Raw genomic sequence first — 22,711 nt, 5'->3', positions numbered from 1 at the left:
CATGCTAGCAAAGTAATGCTCAAAATTCTCCAAGCCAGGCTTCAGTGGTATGAGAACCGTGAACTTCCAGATGTTCAGGCTGGATTTAGAAAAGGCAGAGAAACAAGAGCTCAAATTGCCAACATCAGTTGGATCACTGAAAAGGCAAGAGAGTTCCAGAAAAACATCTACTTCTGCTTTATTGACTATGCCAAAGCCTTTGACTGTGTGGATCACAACAAACTCTGGAAAATTCTGAAAGAGATGGAAATACCAGACCACCTGACCTGCCTCCTGAGAAATCTGTATGCAGGTCAAGAAGCAACAGTTAGAACTGGACATGGAACAACAAACTGATTTCAAATAGGGAAAGGAGTTCGTCAAGGCTGTATATTGTCACCCTGTTTATTTAACTTCTATGCAGAGTACATCATGAGAAACGCTGGGCTGGAAGAAGCACAGGCTGGAATCAAGATTTCTGGGAGAAATATCAATAACCTCAGATATGCAGATGACACCACCCTTATGGCAGAAAGTGAAGAACTAAAGAGCTTCTTGATGAAAGTGAAAGAGGAGAGTGAAAAAGTTGGCTTAAAGCTCAACATTCAGAAAACGAAGATCATGGTATCTGGTCCCATCACTTCATGGCAAATAGATGGGGAAACAGTGAAAACAGTGTCAGACTTTATTTTGGGGGGCTCCAAAATCACTGCAGATGGTGATTGCAGCCATGAAATTAAAAGACGCTTACTCCTTGGAAGAAAAGTTATGACCAAACTAGACAGCTTATTAAAAAGCAAAGACATTACTTTGCCAACAAAGGTCCATCTAGTCAAAGCTATGGTTTTTCTGGTAGTCATGTATGGATGTGAGAGTTGGACTATAAAGAAAGCTGAGCACAGAAGAATTGATGCTTTTGAACTGTGGAGTTGGAGAAGACTCTTGAGAGTCCCTTGGACTGCAAGGAGATCCAACCAGTCCATCCTAAAGGAGATCAGTCCTAAATATTCATTGGAAAGACTGATGCTAAAGTTGAAACTCCAATACTTTGTCCACCTGATGCAAAGAACTGACTCATTAGAAAAGACCCTGTTGTTGGGAAAGATTGAAGGCAGGAGGAAAAGGGGACGACGGAGGATGCAACGGTTGGATAGCATCACCAACTCAATGCATATGAGTTTGAGTAAACTCCGGGAGTTGGTGATGGACAGGGAGGCCTGGCGGGCTGAAGTCCATGGGGTCACAAAGAGTCGGACACCACTGAGCAACTGAACTGAACTGAATTGAAGATAAGTGAAAGCACCTTTCTTCTGTTAACACTGAGTTTGAAGGAATTGCACATGTGTGTGCACACTCTGACTCAAAATAATATTCTAATTCCAGGTCATAAATGGAAGACCTCTGTTGCTCCATCTGCCACATTATCCATAGACAATACAGCCAATTTCAGAGCATGTGGTAAAAAGCCACATTGGACTAAAAGTCGGATCTGAATTTCAAACCAAGCTTGCCCAAGTTCTGACTGAGTAACTTTGGAAAAGTAATTTTAACCTCCCTGAGCCTAAATTTGCTGCTGCTGCTGTTGCTGCTGCTATTTAGTCGCTAAGTCGTGTTCAACTCTTTGTAACCACATGGACTGTAGCCCACCAGGCTCCTCTGTCCATGGGGATTCTTCAGGCAAGAAACTGGAGTGGGTTGCCATTTCCTTCTCCAGGGGATCTTCCCAACCCAGGGATGGAACCCAAGTCTCCTGTTTGGCAGGTGGATTCTTTACCTCTGAGCCTGGCAAGTCCAAGCCTAAGTTTACTCATCTTCAAAAGGAATTAAGCTAAACCATTTCTAAAATCTTTCCCACTTTTAGCATAGATAACGTAGGGTTTAAACTGATAGTTTTAACTCTAATGACTTCTAAGTACACACCACAGCTTGCTAATCAGAAATTGGTTAGAAACTGTCAGTATTTTAGACTTTTATATTGATGATTATTTCAAGTTACATTTAAAAAAAAAATGAACTCACCACATGAATTTTACAATCAATATTAAAAGAAAAACTGACATCATAAATGGAAATAGATCAGCTTTGGAAAAATTGAAATGAAAAGGTAAAGTTCCAAAAGGGAAAAAAAAAGAACATGTTTAAACATAGTAGTAGTCTTCTAAGCCAAATCCAAAGTTCATTACAGTCTCCAAATGAAATGTTAAAAGATAGAAATTTTCCTGACCTTAGCATAATATCTAACTGCCTACAAAAATAATAATAAGACCAACAGAAAAGCTGAATTCCAATCTTAATAATATTTCATTATTATTGTAAAAGTTGTACAAAAGATTTTACATTATTATTGAAAAACCTGAAAAAGTTGACAGGTCAACTTTTTTAAAGTGTTCATAAGTCAAATGTAAAATGGCATTCAAAACTACAATGAAATGCAGATTCCCTGGTAGTCAAGTAGTTAGGATTCGGAGCTTTCACTGCCCTGGTCCAGGTTCAATCTCTGGACAGGGAACTGAGATCCCACAAGCTGTGCAGCACCGCCGGAAAGTTATAATGTGATGATAGAGTGATGTGTAATTGGACAGTAAGCAACAAAAACTCCATGCTGCCTTGATTTTAGAAATGGGAAAAATTACACCTGCAGACCTTCCCTACCTCGTGAAGATTACTGAGTTAACAATTATAAAGGTGCTATACCTTGGAAGAAAATTAGCAATGCAACAGGAACAGGGAAAGAGGCTATGGTACCGTTTTCTTTTAAATCATTTTAGTAAAAAAGATGATTAAACTCACAATTTTAATAACAATATAAGAATCAACTTGGGTTTTCAATGTATATTTTACCCCAAATTTCAAAGTGAGACATATAAAGTTAACACAAATATATAAATTCATTTGTCAACTCTTAAAATTAATTTGATATTACATATCTGCAGTTTTTAATGAAATAATTTTTAATAAATTCCTTTTTGTTAAATAAGACTGACCCAAAATTAGAAAATATTTATAACAAAAGAAGGGAGGGAGGGAGGAAAGGAGGAAGGTATCTGAAAAGATATTTTCTCTTTCCTCCCTCCAGTATTTTGAGGGAGATAGAAGCTCCAATACTTTGGCCACCTGATGTGAAGAACTGACTTATTGGAAAAGACCGTGATGCTGGAAAAGATTGAGGGCAGGAGGAGACAGGGATGACAGAGGATGAGATGGTTGGATGGCGTCACCAACTCAATGGACATGAGTTTGAGCAAGCTCTGGGAGTTGGTGACAGACAGGGAAGCTGGGCATGCTGCAGTCCATGGGGTCACAAAGAGTCGGACACGACTGAGTGACCAAACTGAACTGAACTGGACTTGTAGCCTGCCAGGCTCCTCTGTCCATAGATTTCCGTAATATATCCAGAATTATACTAGATATTTTAGATTAAAAGGTAAATATCACACAATCAGGACTCTCAAGGTGTTCATAGTCTAGAGGTAGGTATTTACGAAGAAACCTACAGGAAAGAACAACCAACAGGCACATGGCAAAGTCCCTTTGGTGCAATCCCATAAAACTCTAGACCAACTCCAGACAGGTGACAACTTACAGAGAGCCCGGTTTGATTCAGGAAAATTAATCCAAGACACAGGAAGATTGGAAGCAGTCCTAGGAAAGAACAGTTTCTAGCAGACTTACTTGGGCAAAGGGCACTGTTCTCTCCTGCCTGAAACACACACTTCCCTGATAATATTACCAGGATAATGGGAGGCAGGGTAAGCTACAGTGATAGTTTGACCCTGAGATGTTAAGCCAGTGACTGATTTCCTGTTAGGCTTTTGGTTCCTTTTGCTTCAGGGCACAAGTAAGACTAAAGATCCCCTGGAGAACTGAGAAAGCAGATGGACAAATAAACTCTACACTTTAAATCTTAAATCAATATAGAAGGACAAATAGACCTAAGTGGAAGATGTAATGGGGGAAGCAAAGAGGAAAAATTTAACTGTTTTTGTAGGGAGTGTCAAAGGGGAAGATGGGGATGAAAGTTTAACAGAGTAGTGACATTGTGCTGAGGTTTGAAGGATAAATAGGAATTTTCAGCATTATACACACACACACACCCCATCACAAAGGCAGAGGAAGCATAAAAGAATGCGTGTGGTCCCAGTACTAGAATGGTGGGTCCTTAAGTTTAGGATGGGTGTGGAAAAGATGAAGCAGGAAAGATTCTGAGGGGTCAGATTCTAGAGAGTCTGATATACCTTCGTGTGGAATTTCTATTTTGTCCTAGGTAGAGGTGATGGAGGAGAAGGCAATGGCACCCCACTCCAGTACTCTTGCCTGGAAAACCCCATGGATGGAGGAGCCTGGTAGGCTGCAGTCCATGGGATCGCTGGGAGTTGGACACGACTGAGTGACTTCACTTTCACTTTCACTTTCCTGCATTGGAGGAGGAAATGGCAACCCACTCCAGTGTTCTTGCCTGGAGAATCCCAGGGACGGGGGAGCCTGGTGGGCTGCTGTCTATGGGGTCGCACAGAGTCGGACACGACTGAAGCGACTTAGCAGTAGCAGCAACAGCAGAGGTGATGGAGGGCCATTACTTTAAGACTGTGAAATGATCAAACATGCATGGTGGTAGTAGCATATCTGCAATACTGTGAAAAATAAGTTAAGAGATGATTTAGGCCTTATGCAAAGAGACCTTTTAGTGTACAGGTAGTTCTAATCCATACTAGAAATGAGGAGTGCTGAATTATATCTATGACAGTGAAGGTAAAGAAAAGTAGATACTATCAGGATCAGTAGTAATGACCAACTTCATTTGCTTGAGCAGAGGCCTGTAAAAGAGTGTCAAGGATGACTCCAGATTCCCCACTTGTGCAGCCAAGTGAATAAAGGTGATGATAAATAAAACCTCAACTATAGAAAATTATATATGAACAAAACTAGTGTAATCTGCAAATGAAAAGTTGGATTAGGACAATGAGATGCTTTGTTCTATTACATGCAAAAAAAAAATTTTGATTGAAGCTATATTTAGGTTTAAATGCACATTCTTTACTAGTTAATAACTTTGAGTAGATTATTTAACTTCTATAAAGTTAGTCTTAGCCAACATTAATTTGTTTATAATTCATCTTGTTTCAAAGAAGATTTAAAGTAGTTTATAAAACTACATACATTTCAACAAAACAAAGTATATATAGAAAGATGATGACAGGAAAGAAGAATAAAGATGTGAAAAACAAAATTAATTCACAAATGCATAATTTATGATTCCCTGGTCTTACATAAGAAGCGGGCTCATTCTCAGTTTTGAGCTTCCAAGCTACCCTTCCCAGCTTAAAAAAAACTAAGATCATGGCATCCAGTCCCTTCACTTCATGGCAAATAGAAGGGGAAAAGGTGGAAGTAGTGACAGATTTCCTCTTCTTGGGCTCTACAGATGGTAACTGCAGCCATGAACTTAGAAAATGATTGCTTCTTGGTAGGAAAGCTGAGACAAACCTAGACTGTGCGTTAAAAAGCAAAGACAGCACTTGGCCGACAAAGGTCCATATGGTCAAGGCTATGGTCTTTCCAGTAGTCATATATGGATGTGAGAGCTGGACAGAAAAGAAAGCAGAGTGCCGAAGAATTGATGTTTTCAAACTGTGGTGCTGGAGAATACTCTTGCGTGTCCCTTGGAAAGCAAGGAAATCAAACCAATCAATCTTAGAGGAAATCAACCCTGAAACACCAAGGTATATCAGAAGGATGAATGCTGAAGCTGAAGCGCTAATACTTTGGTCACCTGATGTGAACAGCTAACTCACTGGAAAAGACCCTGATGCTAGGAAACATTGAAGGAAGAAAGAGAAGGGAGCAACAGATGATGAGATGGTTGGATAGTATTACCAGTTCAATGTACATGAACTTGGGCAAATTCCAGGAGATGGTGAGGGACAGGGAAGACTGGAGTGCTTTAGTTCATGGGGTCACAAAGAGTTGGTCATGACTTGGTGACTGAACAATAACAAGCTATCTATCCATATGGGAAACCCAATGAATTTCATGACTTATTTTGTCTATTGTTAGCTAGTGACACTCAGAAAAACTTCATCAGGTACTCATAATGCAGATACTTCATAAAAGAGTGATCAGCATGAGAAATACATCCTTGAACCTCATATGACTTCATATGTCAAGTTTTTCAATGCCAGTCAGCACTACAATAACTAAACACAAATCAGCAAAAGCATGTCTATGTGGGGTCAAAATAATAAGCTGGATAAAGAGCTATCTCAGGGTCTGGATGATACTAGTCAATCTAATCACACTAGGACCACAGCCTTGTCTAACTCAATGAAACTAAGCCATGCCCATGGGGCAACCCAAGACGGGCGGGTGATGGTGGAGAGATCTGACAGAATGTGGTCCACTGGAGAAGGGAATGGCAAACCACTTCAGTATTCTTGCCTTGAGAACCCCATGAACAGTAGGAAAAGGCAAAATGATAGGATACTGAAAGAGAAACGCCCCAGGTCAGTAGGTGCCCAATATGTTACTAGAGATCAGTGGAGAAAAAACTTCAGAAAGAATAAAGGGATGGAGCCAAAACAAAAAGAATACCCAGCTGTGGATGTGACTGGTGATAGAAGCAAGGTCCGATGCTGTAAAGAGCAATATTGCATAGGAACCTGGAATGTCAGGTCCATGAATCAAGGCAAATTGGAAGTGATCAAATAAGAGATGGCAAGATGAATGTCGACATTCTAGGAATCAGCGAACTGAAATGGACTGGAATGGGTGAATTTAACTCAGATGACCATTATATCTACTACTGCGGGCAGGAATCCCTCAGAAGAAATGGAGTGGCCATCATGGTCAACAAAAGAGTCTGAAATGCAGTACTTGGATGCAATCTCAAAAACGACAGAATGATCTCTCTTCGTTTCCAAGGCAAACCATTCAATATCACAGTAATCCAAGTCTATGCCCCAACCAGTAACGCTGAAGAAGCTGAAGTTGAATGGTTCTATGAAGACCTACAAGACCTTTTAGAACTAACACCCAAACAAGATGTCCTTTTCATTATAGGGGACTGGAATGCAAAAGTAGGAAGTCAAGAAACACGTGGAGTAACAGGCAAATTTGGCCTTGGAATACAGAATGAAGCAGGGCAAAGACTAATAGAATTTTGCCAAGAAAATGCACTGGTCATAACAAATACCCTCTTCCAACAACACAAGAGAAGACTCTATACATGGACATCACCAGATGCTCAACACCAAAATCAGATCAATTATATTCTTTGCAGCCAAAGATGGAGAAGCTCTATACAGTCAGCAAAAACAAGACTGGGAGCTGACTGTGGCTCAGACCATGAACTCCTTATTGCCAAATTCAGACTAAAATTGAAGAAAGTAGGGAAAACCACTAGAGCATTCAGGTATGACCTAAATCAAATCCCTTATGATTATACAGTGGAAGTGAGAAATAGATTTAAGGGCCTAGATCTGATAGATAGAGTGCCTGATGAACTATGGAATGAGGTTCATGACATTGTATAGGAGACAGGGATCAAGACCATCCCCATGGAAAAGAAATGCAAAAAAGCAAAATGGCTGTCTGGGGAGGCCTTACAAATAGCTGTGAAAAGAAGAGAAGGGAAAAGCAAAGGAGAAAAGGAAAGATATAAACATCTGAATGCAGACTTCCAAAGAATAGCAAGGAGAGATAAGAAAGCCTTCCTCAGCGATCAGTGCAAAGAAATAGAGGAAAACAATAGAGTAGGAAAGACTAGAGATCTCTTTAAGAAAATAAGAGATACAGAGGGAAAATTTCATGTAAAGATGGTCTCAATAAAGGAAAGAAATGGTAGGCACCTGACAGAAGCAGAAGATATTAAGAAGAGGTGGCAAGAATGCACAGAAGAACTGTACAAAAAGATCTTCACGACCAAGTTAATCACAATGGTGTGATCACTCACCTAAAGCCAGACATCCTGGAATGTGATGACAAGTGGGCCTTAAGAAGCATCACAAACGAAGCTAGTGGAGGTGATGTAATCTCATTTAAGCTATTTCAAATCCTAAAAGATTATGCTGTGAAAGTGCTGCACTCAACATGCCAGGAAATTTGGAAAACTCAGCAGTGGCCACAGGACTGGAAAAGGTCAGTTTTCATTCCAATCCCAAAGAAAGGCAATGCCAAAGAATGCTCAAACTACCGCACAATTGCACTCATCTCACACGCTAGTAAAGTAATGCTCAAAATTCTCCAAGCCAGGCTTCAGCAATATGTGAACCGTGAAGTTCCTGATGTTCAAGCTGGTTTTAGAAAAGGCAGAGGAATCAGAGATCAAATTGCCAACATCCACTGGATCATGGAAAAAGCAAGAGAGTTCCAGAAAAACATCTATTTCTGCTTTATTGACTATGCCAAAGCCTTTGACTGTGTGGATCACAATAAACTGTGAAAAATTCTGAAAGAGATGGCAATACCAGACCACCTGATCTGCCTCTTGAGAAATCTGTATGCAGGTCAGGAAGCAACAGTTAGAACTGGACATGGAACAACAGACTGTTTCCAAATAGGAAAAGGAGTTCATCAAGGTTGTATATTGTCACCCTGATTATTTAACTTATATGCAGAGTACATAACGAGAAACGCTGGACTGGAAGAAACACAAGCTGGAATCAAGATTGCCTGGAGAAATATCAATAACCTCGGATATGCAGATGACACCACCCTTATGGCAGAAAGTGAAGAGGAACTCAAAAGCCTCTTGATGAAAGTGAAAGTGGAGAGTGAAAAAGTTGGCTTAAAGCTCAACATTCAGAAAACGAAGATCATGGCATCCGGTCCCACCACTTCATGGGAAATAGATGGGGAAACAGTGGAAACAGTGTCAGACTTTATTTTTCTGGGCTCAAAAATCACTACAGATGGTGACTGCAGCCATAAAATTAAAAGACACTTACTCCTTGGAAGGAAAGCTATGACCAACCTAGATAGCACATTAAAAAGCAGAGACATTACTTTGCCAACAAAGGTTCGTCTAGTCAAGGCTATGGTTTTTCCAGTAGTCATGTATGGATGTGAGAGTTGGACTGTGAAGAAAGCTGAGCACCAAAGAATTGATGCTTTTGAACTGTGGTATTGGAGAAGACTCTTGAAAGTCCCTTGGTCTGCAAGGAGATCCAACCAGTCCATTCTGAAGGAGATCAGCCCTGGGCTTTCTATGGAAGGAATGATGCTAAAGCTGAAACTCCAGTACTTTGGCCACCTCATGCGAAGAGTTGACTCATTGGAAAGACTCTGATGCTGGGAGGGATTGGGGGCAAGAGGAGAAGGGGACGACAGAGGATGAGATGGCTGGATGGCATCACTGATTCAATGGACGTGAGTCTGAGTGAACTCCAGGAGTTGGTGATGTACCGGGAGGCCTGTCGTGCTGTGATTCATGGGGTTGCAAAGAGTCGGACATGACTGAGCAACTGATCTGATCTGATAGGAATGAAAAGACTATATGCTTATTCCTCCCTACATGAGGAGATTCCTCATAAACAGCCCTAACCTCAAGTTACTCAAGGATACCATCGTGCCAGCTTCCCATCCCTGAGGGATTCTTGATGGTTGACTTGACCTCTGGTCTGCCAGTGGCCATTCTCAAGGTTCTTCAGCCTTCATTTCAGTTCAGTCAGTCAGTCGTGTCCGACTCTTTGCGACCCCATGAATCGCAGCACGCCAGGCCTCCCTGTCCATCACCAACTCCCAGAGTTCACTCAAACTCATGTCCGTCGAGTTGGTGATGCCATCCAGCCATCTCATCCTCTGTCGTCCCCTTCTCCTCCTGCTCCCAATCTCTCCCAGCATCACGGTCTTAGTACATACAAATACCCAGTTTTCAGAAATACAAGATGTAGCATAAAACTACACTAAATAGGACCAGCTGAAAGAAAGCCTAGACTCATGAAAGTTCTCAGTATTCAAAAGATATTCCATTCTTTTAACATAATATAAACAATTAGCTAAAAATATTACCATTAGAATTCTTCAAAGGCTTGTTTTAGTAAGTTATTTCTAATTAATATACTTTTCTACCATTTAGTGCTGCCAAAAACTTAAAAATGGCTTGTTTGCCAAATGGTTTAAATAGGTTACATGCTTCTCTTGATCCATATAAACTTATGTATAGTCAATTAATTTGCTTATCCATCATACTTAAGGCATTGATTCAGAATCAGGTAAAGAGAATTTACAGAGGTTAAAACATAACCAGTCTTGACCTTAGAATTTGGCATGTGAACCACATGTCTTTTTGTCTTTGGGTTGTGTCTATAGATTACTAAATAAAGTTTGTGTGTCAGAAGTATGATAATTATTCAATGCAGAATTTCTATTGCATGTATTTTAATGTAAGTCTTTCTTAAGACTAAGAAGGGCAAGAGAAGGGGTGAATTCCAGCATTATTCTTTTTTTATTTAAATTTATTTTTAATTGGAGGATAATTGCTTTACAATATTGTGTTGGTTTCTGCCACATATCAACATGAATCAGCCGTAGGTATATGCAACAGTACTCTTTATAACTTCAAGTCTGTCCTACCTTCCACAACTAAGATATCCCTGGACAGGTTTATTTATGAACGAAGATCTTTTTTAAATAACATAATGCTTCTTTTTTAGTCCTAGATATTCTTTCACTACAGTAAAGGTGTTAAATCAGCAGAATCAAAGTCATTGCCATGGAAAAAGAATGTGATAACATTTTTATGCAGCCAAACAAAGTAAGTATGAATAAGAGTATGAGAACAGTGGATAAAAAGAAAAAAGAACTTAATGCAAAGTGAAAAGTACTGTTAATACCAGAACTTGTGAAGTATGAATGTTCATTAAGTAGCTTTTATAGTTTTTTCTAATTTTATGATTTATGATATTCTTAAACTAATACTAATAAAATGTATATATAGGCTAACTTCATGACTGTTGAGTTTTTTTGTAGGGCAAGCCTAGAGTGATAATACACTTTTAATAAACTTTTAATGTCAATTTAAAAATCTTACTTTTATGTCTGGATTTGGACATTCAAACACAATCCAATGAACTGCCAAATGTACATAAAAAGAACCTGTCCTTCAAGTTTTTTAAATACATAAATTTTAAATTGCTTCTTATAAAACTGGATTTAAAATTTCTCATCCTTTCACTCAACAAGCACTTAGGGCAGTCGTGACTTAGTTGAGTCTTCCTTGTCAGATAATGCACACATCGACAGTCGGACTATGAAGGGTGCGACTGAAGTCCTAATGGCCAAAAGAGGCCACGGGAAAAATGGCTGAGAGACTACCCAGCCTTTCTTATTAAAGAGCTAGAGCTTAACAAATCATCCTGTTCTTGATTATTTCTTTCATAAAACTGTCAGACAGATGCAGAATAGGAATCAGCAATATAAAATTGTGGTTCCCCAACTGAATCAAGGATTTTTTTTACCATAACTTTAATGTCCCTCTAATGTCATGGGCCCAGTGGGAAACAATGCAAGTTTATAAAAATAGTAAAATACAAGGGGAACCAACAGAAGGCAGGACAGGGAGGTGGGGAGAGAAAGCAAAGACAAAAAGAAAAAAGCCTGTCTTTATTTGAATTTAATTTTTAAACAGCTGTGCCTCATCTAAACGTAGAACAATGGCATAGGTCAAACAGACTCTTTCAGAAGGAGCTTGCTAGCTCCTCTCTGAAAGAATGAAAAAAATGATGGGGCTATCCCAGGATTTCTTGGCCTCGGCACTGTTGACAATTTGAACCAGATAATTCTTTGTTGTGAGGGCTGTCCTGGGCATTACAAAATGTTTATCATCATCCCTGGTCTCTACCCACCAGAAACCAATAGCACCACCCCAGTAATGACAATCAAAAATGTCTTCAAGACACTGCAAAATTGCCTCTGGTCAAGAACGACCAGGCTTGCCCCTACACAAAATATTTTTAAACTTGTCCTTAGTTCCTTCTGAGCTTTCCAGCTGACAGAATGGACTGCCACAGTCAGCAACATGATGACTGGCACACTTTCCTCTCATGGCAACTTTCTCCTACCGTGGTATATTTTATTAAATATTTCATCAGGAAATCCATTTCTGTTTCTCTTCTCATACTATATTTAATATTTTTAAAGATAATCTGTTTACAGAAATAAAAGGCAAAAAAGAAACATCCTTATAACTAAGTAATACAAAACCATTGTACATTAATTCCCTCCTTATCTCCCCAAGAAATTGTCCTAGAAAGCAGCCAAAATTTAAAATAGTGAAAGAAAGGACTTCCCTGGTGGTCCAGTGCTTACGATTCTGCCTGCCAATGCAGGGGACGTGGTTCCATCCCTGCTCCAGGAAGATTCCACACGCAGTGGGGCAACTAAACTCACGCATCCTAAAGCCCGTGCTCTGCAACAAGAGAAGCCACCGCAATAAGAAGCCTAAGCACCAGCTAGAGAGTAGGCCCACTTGCCGCAATTAGAGAAAAGCCCAAGTGCACCAACAAAGACCCAGTGCAGCCAAAAATAAACAAATCCATTAAAAAAAAGTGTACAGTTCAATGGTTTAAAAAAATAGTGAAAGAGAAGTTAAAGACCACCTCACAAAGCAAATGACAAAAGCAAGGACTGAAACCTGCCATCCTTTCTCCCATCTTAAAAAAGTTTTCTTTTTTCTTGATGACTACTGCTCCCAGCCACAGCACCATTTCTTTGCTTCCTTTGCCACAAAACCCCTCCAAAGAGCTGACTCTGATGTCTCCAATTCTTCTCCTCCCATGCTCTCTTGACCTATTCCAACTGCCCTTGTCAAGGTCTTCAGTAACCTTCACAGTAATAAATGCCATGGTCACTTCTTAACCCTCATGTTACTTCATCAGCAGCATTTGACACAGTCGATTATTCTTTTCTACTTTGATACACTTTCTCCCTTGGCTCTGGGACCCCTCACACTCTTGACTTTCCCCTTACTCACCAGTTGCTCTTTCTAAATCTCCTTTACCAGTTTCCACTCCATCTCCCTTCCCTCGTAATAATACAGTAACCTTGGGCTTAGATCATGTCTCTCAGACTACTCACTTGCCAGGAAATGAGTGCTTATTCAGCCTAAGGTCTTACCACCTAGGTGCCAATGTCTCCCAAATTCACATCATCAGCCCAGCCTCTCCCCCAGACTCCAGATTCATGTGTTTGACCTCCTACTTGTCATCTCCACTTGAAATCAAATGAACACTTCAACTCATATGTGTCCAAAACGGATCTCCTAAAAAAAAAAAAAAAAAAAACTGAACTCCTTTCTCACTAAACTTGCCCCATCCACAATCTTCCAATACCAGCTGATAACGACTCCATCCTATTAGTAGCTCAGGTCACAAACTATGGAATCATCCATGACTCATATCTTTCTCTCACACAGCCTGTTAGTTCCGGAAACCGTATTAGGTCCACCCTCAAAATATATTCCCGGTCTTTCCATTTCTCAGGCCCTCTGCTGCTACCACCCTGATAGTTGCCACCATCATTTCTCAACTGAAACATTGCAAGACTCTTTACTGGTCTTCTAGCTTCTCTCTTGCCCCATGAGGATATTTTCGACATGGTAGCCACAGCAATTCTTTTCAAACTGTCAGTCAGAGCCTATTATTCCTTTGTTCAAAACCTTAAATGATGCCCCATTTCATTGAGGATTAAAGTCAAAGTCTTTAAAATTGCCCACAGGGCCGCATGTGATCTAGTCTTCCCTCACTGTTCTGCCCCCCTTTCCTATTTCTATTCTCTTTACTAATTTCACTCACTCTCCTTTCTGTTTATCAAACATGCCAGGATACTCTCACCAGGGGGTCTTTGCCCTGGCTTTTATCTCTTTCTGAAAGATTCTTCCTCCTCCATAAAAACTACTTTGTCTCCTTCAATATTATGTTTCCAATTAAGTCTACCTAACCATCCTATTCAGAGAAGGCAATGGCACCCCACTCCACTACTCTTGCCTGGAAAATCCCATGGATGGAGGAGCCTGGTAGGCTGCAGTCCATGGGGTCGCAAAGAGTCAGACACGACTGAGCGACATCACTTTCACTTTTCACTTTCATGCACTGGAGAAGGAAATGGCAACCCACTCCAGTGTTCTTGCCTGGAGAATCCCAGGGACAGAGGAGCCTGGTGGGCTGCCATCTATGAGGTCGCACAGAGTCGGACACAACTGAAGCAACTAAGCAGCAGCAGCAGCAATCATCATATTAATAGCTCACCCTCCCACATCAGGCCATCACCAGCCCTCCAAATCCCCCAGATCATGCTCTATTTTTTTCCTCATGCTGCTGCTGCTGCTGCTAAGTCACTTCAGTCGTGTTTGACTCTGTGCGACCCCATAGATGGCCTCCTACCAGGCTCCTCTGTCCCTGGGATTCTCCAGGCAAGAACACTGGAATGGGTTGCCATTTCCTTCTCCAACGCATGAAAGTGAAAAGTGAAAAGTGAAAGTGAAGTCGCTCAGTCGTGTCTGACTCTTAGCTATCCCATGGACTGCAGCCTACAAAGGCTCTTCCATCCATGGGATTTTCCAGGCAAGAGTACTGTTGTGGGGTGCCATTGCCTTCTCCATTTTTCCTCATGGTACATTTCAATTTTTAATCTCAACAGTTTATTCATAGTCTGTCTTCCCTACCTAAAGGCTCCATTTTGTATCCCAAATACACTTCTAGCACAGAGTAAGTCTTCAGTTAATATTTGTCAAGTGAATGAAGAAATGAGTGAGGGGCTGAAATAAAGCAGACTAGTATTCTACACTGAAGTAGAAGCAATCACAGGCTTCTTCATGTTTACTTTATCCTCTTTCTCACTCTCCTTGTTATATATCAAGGGACTAGTTGGGCTGGGAGGGGGCAGGGACTCCTTGGTAGGGAGAAGTAGATAAATATAGCTGGAGAAGGGTTTACTGGGAGATTTTAGGTTTTAAGGGACTTTTTGTCTTTTGGGTTTGGAGGGCTGTTGGAGGACTTGGGGAGCATTTGTAGTCTATCACTCTCATTTTTTCGTTTGGTGGGGCTTTTATTTGGAAGGTACCTGCCAAACCAAGTGAACTATAGAGGGCAGAGATTAGGACCAATCAAAGAAGTAGAGGAGAAGGAATCAAGCTACTGAAAGGAACTTAAGGGAAACAGGGAAAAGAGAACTTCAGGTTTTTAGCCCAGCTCTCTAAAGTAATAAAGAGAACTAAGATTCAGGGCCAATGCCAAGACTAGTAATGAAGACTGTGAATTCAGTGTTCCTTTTATTCCCAGGAGCCTGGAAGTAGCAGCTAGCTTAGGGGAAACCCTGGAGTAATTATATAAATAAGAAAGTTAATCTTTTATATATAAAAGATATGTAAATATAAAGATTAATAATGATATATTAATCTTTTACATACAAAAATTATATAAATAAGTAAATTGTTATAGTGGAAGGTTTTAAAACTGTATATGTTTTTTCACACATACATGGTCTCCCCTACTATTTACACACCAATAAGAGGGTCCCTACCTCCCAAGATAAAGGTATAAAAGTAATGAACCACAGATATATTGATTATCCAATGTTGTGTAACAAACTTTAGTGGCTCAGCACAACAGTAACCATTTACCATCTCTCACTGTTTCTGCAACATTGGAATCCAAAAGTAGGCTGGTTGGGTAGACCTAGGTAAGGATTTCTCATGACATTCAGTTAGATGTTGGCTAAGGCTATAGACACCTGAAGGCTTAACTGGGCTAGAGGGTCTGTTCCTAAGGTAGGTCGTGCACAAGGTGGGCAAGCTGAAGTTGACTCTTAGCAAGAAGCCTCAGTTCTTTCCCACATGGGCCTCTCCACCAGAATGCCTGAGTGCTTTCACAACTTGGCCGCTGGTCTTCCCCAAAGTGAGCAGTATAAGAGAGCACCAGATATACAAGAGCATGACAGAAGCCGCCATGTCTTTATGTACAACATAGCCTTCCACCACACGCTACAGGCCACATACAGCCCCAACTCAGTGTGGGACAGGAGTATGTAAGGGTGTGAACACCAGGAGCCAAAAAACTGACGCCATCTTAAAGGCTAGCTACCACAGCAGGCAAATGGCTTTCCACGTGAATGGCAAAATGACTTGAATCTACCTCAGAGGGGACCCACATGCATCTTTTCCAAATTATACCACTTCAAAAAATGAGAATATTTGTTCACTTTGTCTGACCTCCCTATCCCTAGAGAGGCCCTAAAACCTCTGTACAATATCACCATAGCATTTGTGGGCAGTTAGCCTACTTTGTTAGCAATGTATTTCTAATTTTTAAAGTGGATCACAAACAATAAAGTTGTGATACTTCTGAGGAAAGTGTATCATCCTCTTGATTCAGCATGAAAAAGCAAAATTGATCTCCCTTTCTATGTTAGACTTGAGAGATCTTGAGGAAAGTGAACAGGCAATAAAACACTGAATATAACTCAGCTATTAAAAAGAACGCATTTGGATCAGTTCTAATGAGATGGATGAAACTGGAGTCTATTATACAGAGTGAAGTCAGTCAGAAAGAAAAACGCCAATACAGTATAGTAACGTATATATATGGAATTTAGAAAGATGGTAATGATGACCCTATATGCAAGACAGCAAAAGAGACACAGATATAAAGAACAGACTTTTGGACTCTGTGGAAGAAGGCAAGGGTGGGATGATTTGAGAGAATAACATTGAAACATGTGTATTATCATATGTGAAATAGATCGTCAGTCCAAGTTTGATACATGAAATAGGGCACTCAAAGCCAGTGCACTGGGACAACCCTGAGGGATGATGGGATGGGGAAGGAAGTGGGAGGGGGGTTCAGGATGAGGAACACATGTACACTTATGGCTGATTCATATCAGTGTATGGCAAAAACCACTACAACATTGTAAAGTAATTAGCCTCCAATTAAAATAATTAATTTTAAAAAAACACTGAACATAATCAAAGGAGAGTGTGTCATACAGCTTGGTTATGCCTTTATCCACAGTACAAAATTTATTCTTAGACCCCAAGAAAGTACCTAATATCTTTATGTCTCAATTTCCTTATATATAAAATGCAGACATGATCACACTCGCATGTACAGAGTGAAATCTGAATTGACATTGGGAACTGAGCTCTAGTTTAAATACATATCAAGATATGCCTATACATATGCCTATACATATCTCTCTCTAGATATATAGAGAGACATATCCTGACTTATACATAATATGCAATTACAAATAATACACTTGACCAAATTCCTTATATAGACTATTCATATTTGACAGCATTACTCACCTCTTACTATAGCATTTCTCCACTAACTCTATCAACACTGAGCCTTTCTTTTAACTCTAACCTACTATGACTCTCAGCGCTATGAAAAAAATCTGATGTCATAAACACATTGTGTTATGGTACCACTAAGGACCAAATCCATTCTTAGTTACATAATCCCTGAGTACTACCAGCCCTGCCAGCCTCAAGAGTCCAATGGAGCACAAAGAAAACAGGGATTAAACAATGAGGGGACTAAACAATGTCCTGAAGCTACAAAAATTCCTAACATAGTTTTCATTATTAATTGCTGGCAAAAAATGCAGACAGGTGAAGGTGGAGAGGCAGTGGAGGGCTTTAAAATTATGATTTACACATCTTCTAAATACCATGGCACCTTCAAGGAATAAATGCTTATGGGGCAGAAAATCATCCAACAGACCCAATCTCCTGCCCCCTTCCCCACTGCCAACATCTCCACAGCAAGATAGAGACCCAGGAGTATAATTTCCCTGCTGATTAGATGTCAAGCAGATATCTCCAACAAATAGCAGTTTTTATTATTACTTTTTTTATGCTATTTTCATCTGCGAGGTTTATAATCCATAAGAGCTACCTAATAATAAGTAAAATCAAACAGCTTTTTTAAAAGCCTGTGTGCTTTTATTGTTATAAATGCTTCACAAGTAAAAAGCAGTCAAAAGCATAAAGACACCCTGATTTGAACTTCCTTAGTGCTTGAACTAGAGTGTTTCTCTTGGCACACTCTCACATCAGGCTTCTGCTTCTCTTGGCAAAATCATGAACCGGCTGATGTTGTCTCAGAGGCTTTCTCACGTCCCCTTTCCAAGCATCACTCTTCTTTCATGGACCCCTTTCGGTTACCTAGGAGCCTCTCGTGCTGCCTTCCACATTCCACCTACTGTTCTAGGCTCTTTGTACTCCTCCCTTCTACCATTACAATATGCTTTTCCTAAGATTTACTTGCTTTGAAAGGATTGTTGGGGGATGGGGAATGAGGATGATGACTTTTACCAAAATGTTGAATTGTTAATAGTCCTCATTATCTTTAGAATTGTTTCCTTAAGCAGAGATTCCTAGAAATGCTATCAACATCTCAGCCCCAAATATTGCAGGTAAGAGGGCTCTCAGCAGGAGGTCTCAGTTCCTTGATTATAACTAGACCTTTTAGAAAAGTGAAATTCATTGGGTAGGGACTTTACTTGGCATAGGGTGTTGACGTAGGAAAACTGCTCTCCCTGAAACCATCCTCAAGCATGAGAATGAAGCCCTAAATGCCTAGTGAGCATCCAATAGGCTTCTCACTGCACTTAAACTAAAATCTAACTCCTATTTAGGGTCCAAAAAGTCTGGCCTCTCCCTACCAGTCTCTACCTAACATACTGCTCTCCAGCCAAACTGGCAGTTCTTCTGTATTTGAACGTGCCAAACCACAATCTCATTCCTGCCTTAAGGCTTGCAGAGCCATGTTCCAGCTCTTGGCAGGTAAATTCCTCATCATTTGGTTTCCAGCTCAAATGTCACAATCTAAAGTAACCTCACACACACACACATACACACACACACACACACAAATAAAGTAACCCCACAATCACTTTCCATAATATGTCCTATTTTATTTTCATGATATTAATCATTGTAAAATTTTCTTATTCAGGTATTTGTTTACCTAGTCTTTCCAAGCCTTCCTCTTAATATACCCTTCATTGGGAATCATGTTTATCAATGCACAGAACCTAGTACATATCCAGTAGTCAATAAAATTGCTGAATGAATGCATAAATAGATGAATCCCAGCATAACTTAACCTTTAAATGTGAATGAGAATCCTTGTTGTACTAATAATACTGGGGGAGGAGGGTTAGTATCACTATAATCAATATAACTAACCTATTTTTATAAGACTTTTATTGAAATGGACTACAGCATATCTTTTCATTAAAATATTATAAATATTGGATTGACAAATATTCTTTTATAAAGGTCATTTTATAAAATGTCTTTTAATGAGTGCCACAAATGAAAGCTAGTATCTTCTGTCAATATTAAAAGACTATTTCCCTCTGGCCAATTTCTAGCTTTCTAGATGTGTAGTGTCTGTTGCAAGGACTACAGGAGCCAATGAGCAACTTGCCTGTCACATGCTCTAACAAATCATCTTTTCCCACACACAGAGTAGCTAAGCAGAGAAAACAGCTCTGGATAGAGGATAACCAACATAGGCGGGATGTTGCTAAACGTATAGTTTATTATTCACAAAGTTCACCCCAGCCTGCCAAAAAAACTAAACTGGCAAACAAAAATGCCCTAGCATTTAGCAGTTTGGTTTAAGTTGGTTGTAGCTTAGAAGCAGATGTCTGGGAGCAGTTCAGCAAGCCAGCAGTCAGATGCTTTTGTAGAGTGCTCCTCTTAAAAGGCAACATTGAGGCAAATTAATGGATTCCAACTTCCTGGGCTTGCCTTTGAACTATCACAATTAACTGTGCTTTGCTAAAGGGAAACTCCAAGGATTTTCTCAAAGGTTTATTTTCTTCTAAGAAAGAAATGGTAATCTGGTTTAAAGAAAAAGAAACTCAGCATTAGTAGAGAGAGAGAAACACACACACACACACACACACAAATCAGTAAGAGTTAAATAACATAACTTTTAAAGAAAACATGTAGTATGAGAAAATCTTATTTTTAAAGAACTACAATAAACTTTCTTGAGACATTTCCTAGGAAAGCCTGGTTATTAATTCCTCCAAAAAATCTCTTAACATTTAAATGACAAAACTCTATTAATTACTGGTCTTCAATTAGTTCACCATCTAGTTAAATTTAAAGAAATACAATCCTATTTTGGCTTACAAATCAAAAACTTCTTTGTGTTCAGGGAGGGTAGTAATGAGATATGTTTCATCAAACTGTTATACTAGTTCACTTATTAATTTGGCCTCAATTGTATCTTTTTGCATGTCTACCAAGATTAATTTCAGGGTAAGATTGTCTCCAGTTAGCATGTATTGTAAAACTGGAAAATTTTTTCCACTCTTCATGGATCATTTACAATCTGCAAGGTTTGGGGTGGGTATGAAATGTATTTCTGCCAATGGATAGCCGTTCAGCAGTGCTGAAAACCAATCCTTCTGTTTCATTCATGGTGCGATATGGTTCCATAAAAAGGAGTGAACCAAAAGTGCAGCTAATGCACCCTGTCAATCTGGGTTTAGACTAATTCTTTGAGATTATCATAAGAAAATTGTTTGTAGATGAATATATGAATATATTCTTTCATTCTTTCTTTAGTCATCTACCACTGTAAACATGTACTAATTCATTGGGAGAGAAAAAATCAAGTTTAAGGCCTTTTCTATTTTACAGGAGCTGTATTATTTTTAAAGAAATGCATTGTACTAAAATTATATATCTTACAGTTTAGAGCAGAAAAGAGAAAATCCTGGGTGTTTCGTAGCAACATCTAAAAGATTAAGGATCATGGTTTGAAACCCTTTCCAATAAGTGATTTGAGTACTCCGCAGCAATTAAAAGGCAAGCTGAAGCACCAAGATAAAGTTGTGTCCCCCTAGTGACCTCTAGAGTAGAGCTAAGCTCCCACAAGCAAGACTTGGGGAAAAAAGGAAGCAGCAAGCCAAAGCCTGGAGCGCTGCTGCAAACCAAACCTATATTTTCAAGAGTACATCCCTTCGCATCTCAGAGTGTGGTCCTGTTTTATTAAACCCCAAGGCGCGATAAATCTCCGCCTCCCGGGCTATCAGGCCCATTGGGTTGAAATCCAACTTCAAAGGCCACTGCTTCCCCCTTCCCACCAAGCTCCGGTGCAGTTCCCCCAGCACAGGCTTCCTCACCGCGCATGGTGCCGAGCTCGTTTCCACCTCTCTGCAGTGCTGCAAGACCACCTCTCCGCCACCGCTAGCTCCCCGGCGTGAGAGTCGAAGCGCTAGGCAGCCGGCCAGCGGCGACCTCTGCTAGTCCGCGCTGAGGTCGCGGGAGGCGAGTGCACCAGCTCCCTGCGCGCAGCGCGGCGCTGGGCGAGTCCTGGATACCCAGCTCCTGCTGGACGCCGCCTACGAGGCTCCCTCCAGAGTCCAGCTCCCGACCACGCCGCGATGCCTGAAGTCACCCCAGCAACAAGCTCATCCTTATCCTCCCTGCCAGCGCTTCTCCCCCTCTGAACTTTTCAACTTTAGAAGCCCTGGTTCCAAAGGAGCAACAGGGGCCCGCCTCAACGACGGGAGTCACTGCCCGCCTCAGCAGGTCGGGAAGAGGGGAAAAGCCTGCAGGGACCCGACCCGTAAGCAAATCCCCTTGACCATGGGGAAAAGGAGAGCCAGACAGCTCCTATCTCCTCTTGAGGCTGGAGGTTGGGGAAATTGATGCAGAACTTGTCACCCTAGGATGAAGGTACGGAGGGAGGAGGGAGGTTGGGAGGAGAGAGTAGTAGAGATGCACCTCGAAAAACTCTCTCTCTCTCTCTCTCTCTTTCACACACACACACACACACACACACACACACACACGGCCTGATTCCGAAAAGGTTAAGACCCAAGGAGCCGAGTCGCTTCTCTCCCCACTGCCCTGAGAGGGTAAGGTGCAACAGATACCCAAGCTCTTGGAGTGGGAAAGGAGTGGGGTGAGGACAAGAGTCTCCAGGTTTCCCCGGGTTACAAAAAGGGGACAAACTCCTATCGGAGTGTCCCCGGAGGTAAAGGAAGGTGCAACAGTTCTCCCCACCTCCCGGAGAAGGAAAACTCTTCCCCAGCAGGCAGCCTTCCACTTGGCCAAGCCCGGATGTAAACAGGCTAGCCACAGGGGCGGTCGGCGGGTGGGAGGTGGGATGGAGCGAGGTGAGAATGGAGCGTTAACTCACCCTTGATGCTGGGGGGCTTTCTCTTCTTGGCCATCTCCTGTCCCCTCCCCTCCCCCAGACCCCCGGAGCGTTTCCTCCTGCTGTCACCCAGCTCCTGGAGCGGGCACCGTGGAGGGCTTCCAGGCGAGCTCTCGCCGCGGCTCTCAGCTCAGCGAGCTCTTTGTTGCTGTGATGGCATCTGCGAGGCGGCGGCGGCGGCCCGGCTGCGCGCTCGGCTCTGCTCGGCTCGGCTAGGGCGGGCGCCGCCGCCCCTCTGCTCTCCGCCGCGCGGAGCTGGTGAAGCTCGCGCTCGCTCTGCTGCGGCCGCTCAGACTGCGGCGGCGGCTGTGGATGCTGCTGTGCTGCTGCTGCTGGAGGGGGCAGCGCCGGGTCCCCCGAGTGCCCGCCCAACACTGACCTCCCCTTTTCGCACACCCTCCCTCCCCCACTCCCCCACCCCAGGGTGTCCCGTCTGAGCCGCCGGCTCCAATCCAACCAGTGACGGCGCTGTCGTCCAGCCGCCGCTGCTGGGGACGGTGATGGTGGCGGCGGCAGGGGACTGCTGGAGGAAGTGGGGGTCCCGC

At 41.6% G+C, this 22,711-nt stretch overlaps 1 protein-coding gene across 4 annotated transcripts in view; it reads right to left on the bottom strand.

The window, feature by feature from the left end:
* SLC44A5 (solute carrier family 44 member 5) overlaps nucleotides 1-22,476 on the bottom strand; it is a 432,655-nt gene extending 410,179 nt beyond the window's left edge. Inside the window, exon 1 of one of the 4 annotated variants that reach the window (XM_027536863.1) lies at nucleotides 22,149-22,476. In XM_027536863.1, coding sequence (XP_027392664.1) covers nucleotides 22,149-22,182 — 34 coding nt within the window. In that variant the 5' untranslated portion in view covers nucleotides 22,183-22,476. Of the gene's footprint in view, nucleotides 1-21,126; nucleotides 21,763-22,148 lie in introns of those variants that run through there. The other 3 variants (XM_027536861.1, XM_027536865.1, XM_027536866.1) reach the window with 3 other exon arrangements.
* Nucleotides 22,477-22,711: the final 235 nt, after the last annotated feature.

This window comes from Bos indicus x Bos taurus, chromosome 3 (assembly GCF_003369695.1).
Source record: "Bos indicus x Bos taurus breed Angus x Brahman F1 hybrid chromosome 3, Bos_hybrid_MaternalHap_v2.0, whole genome shotgun sequence".
Lineage (NCBI taxonomy): Eukaryota > Metazoa > Chordata > Mammalia > Artiodactyla > Bovidae > Bos > Bos indicus x Bos taurus.
This window is presented reverse-complemented; position numbering and strand designations above follow the sequence as displayed.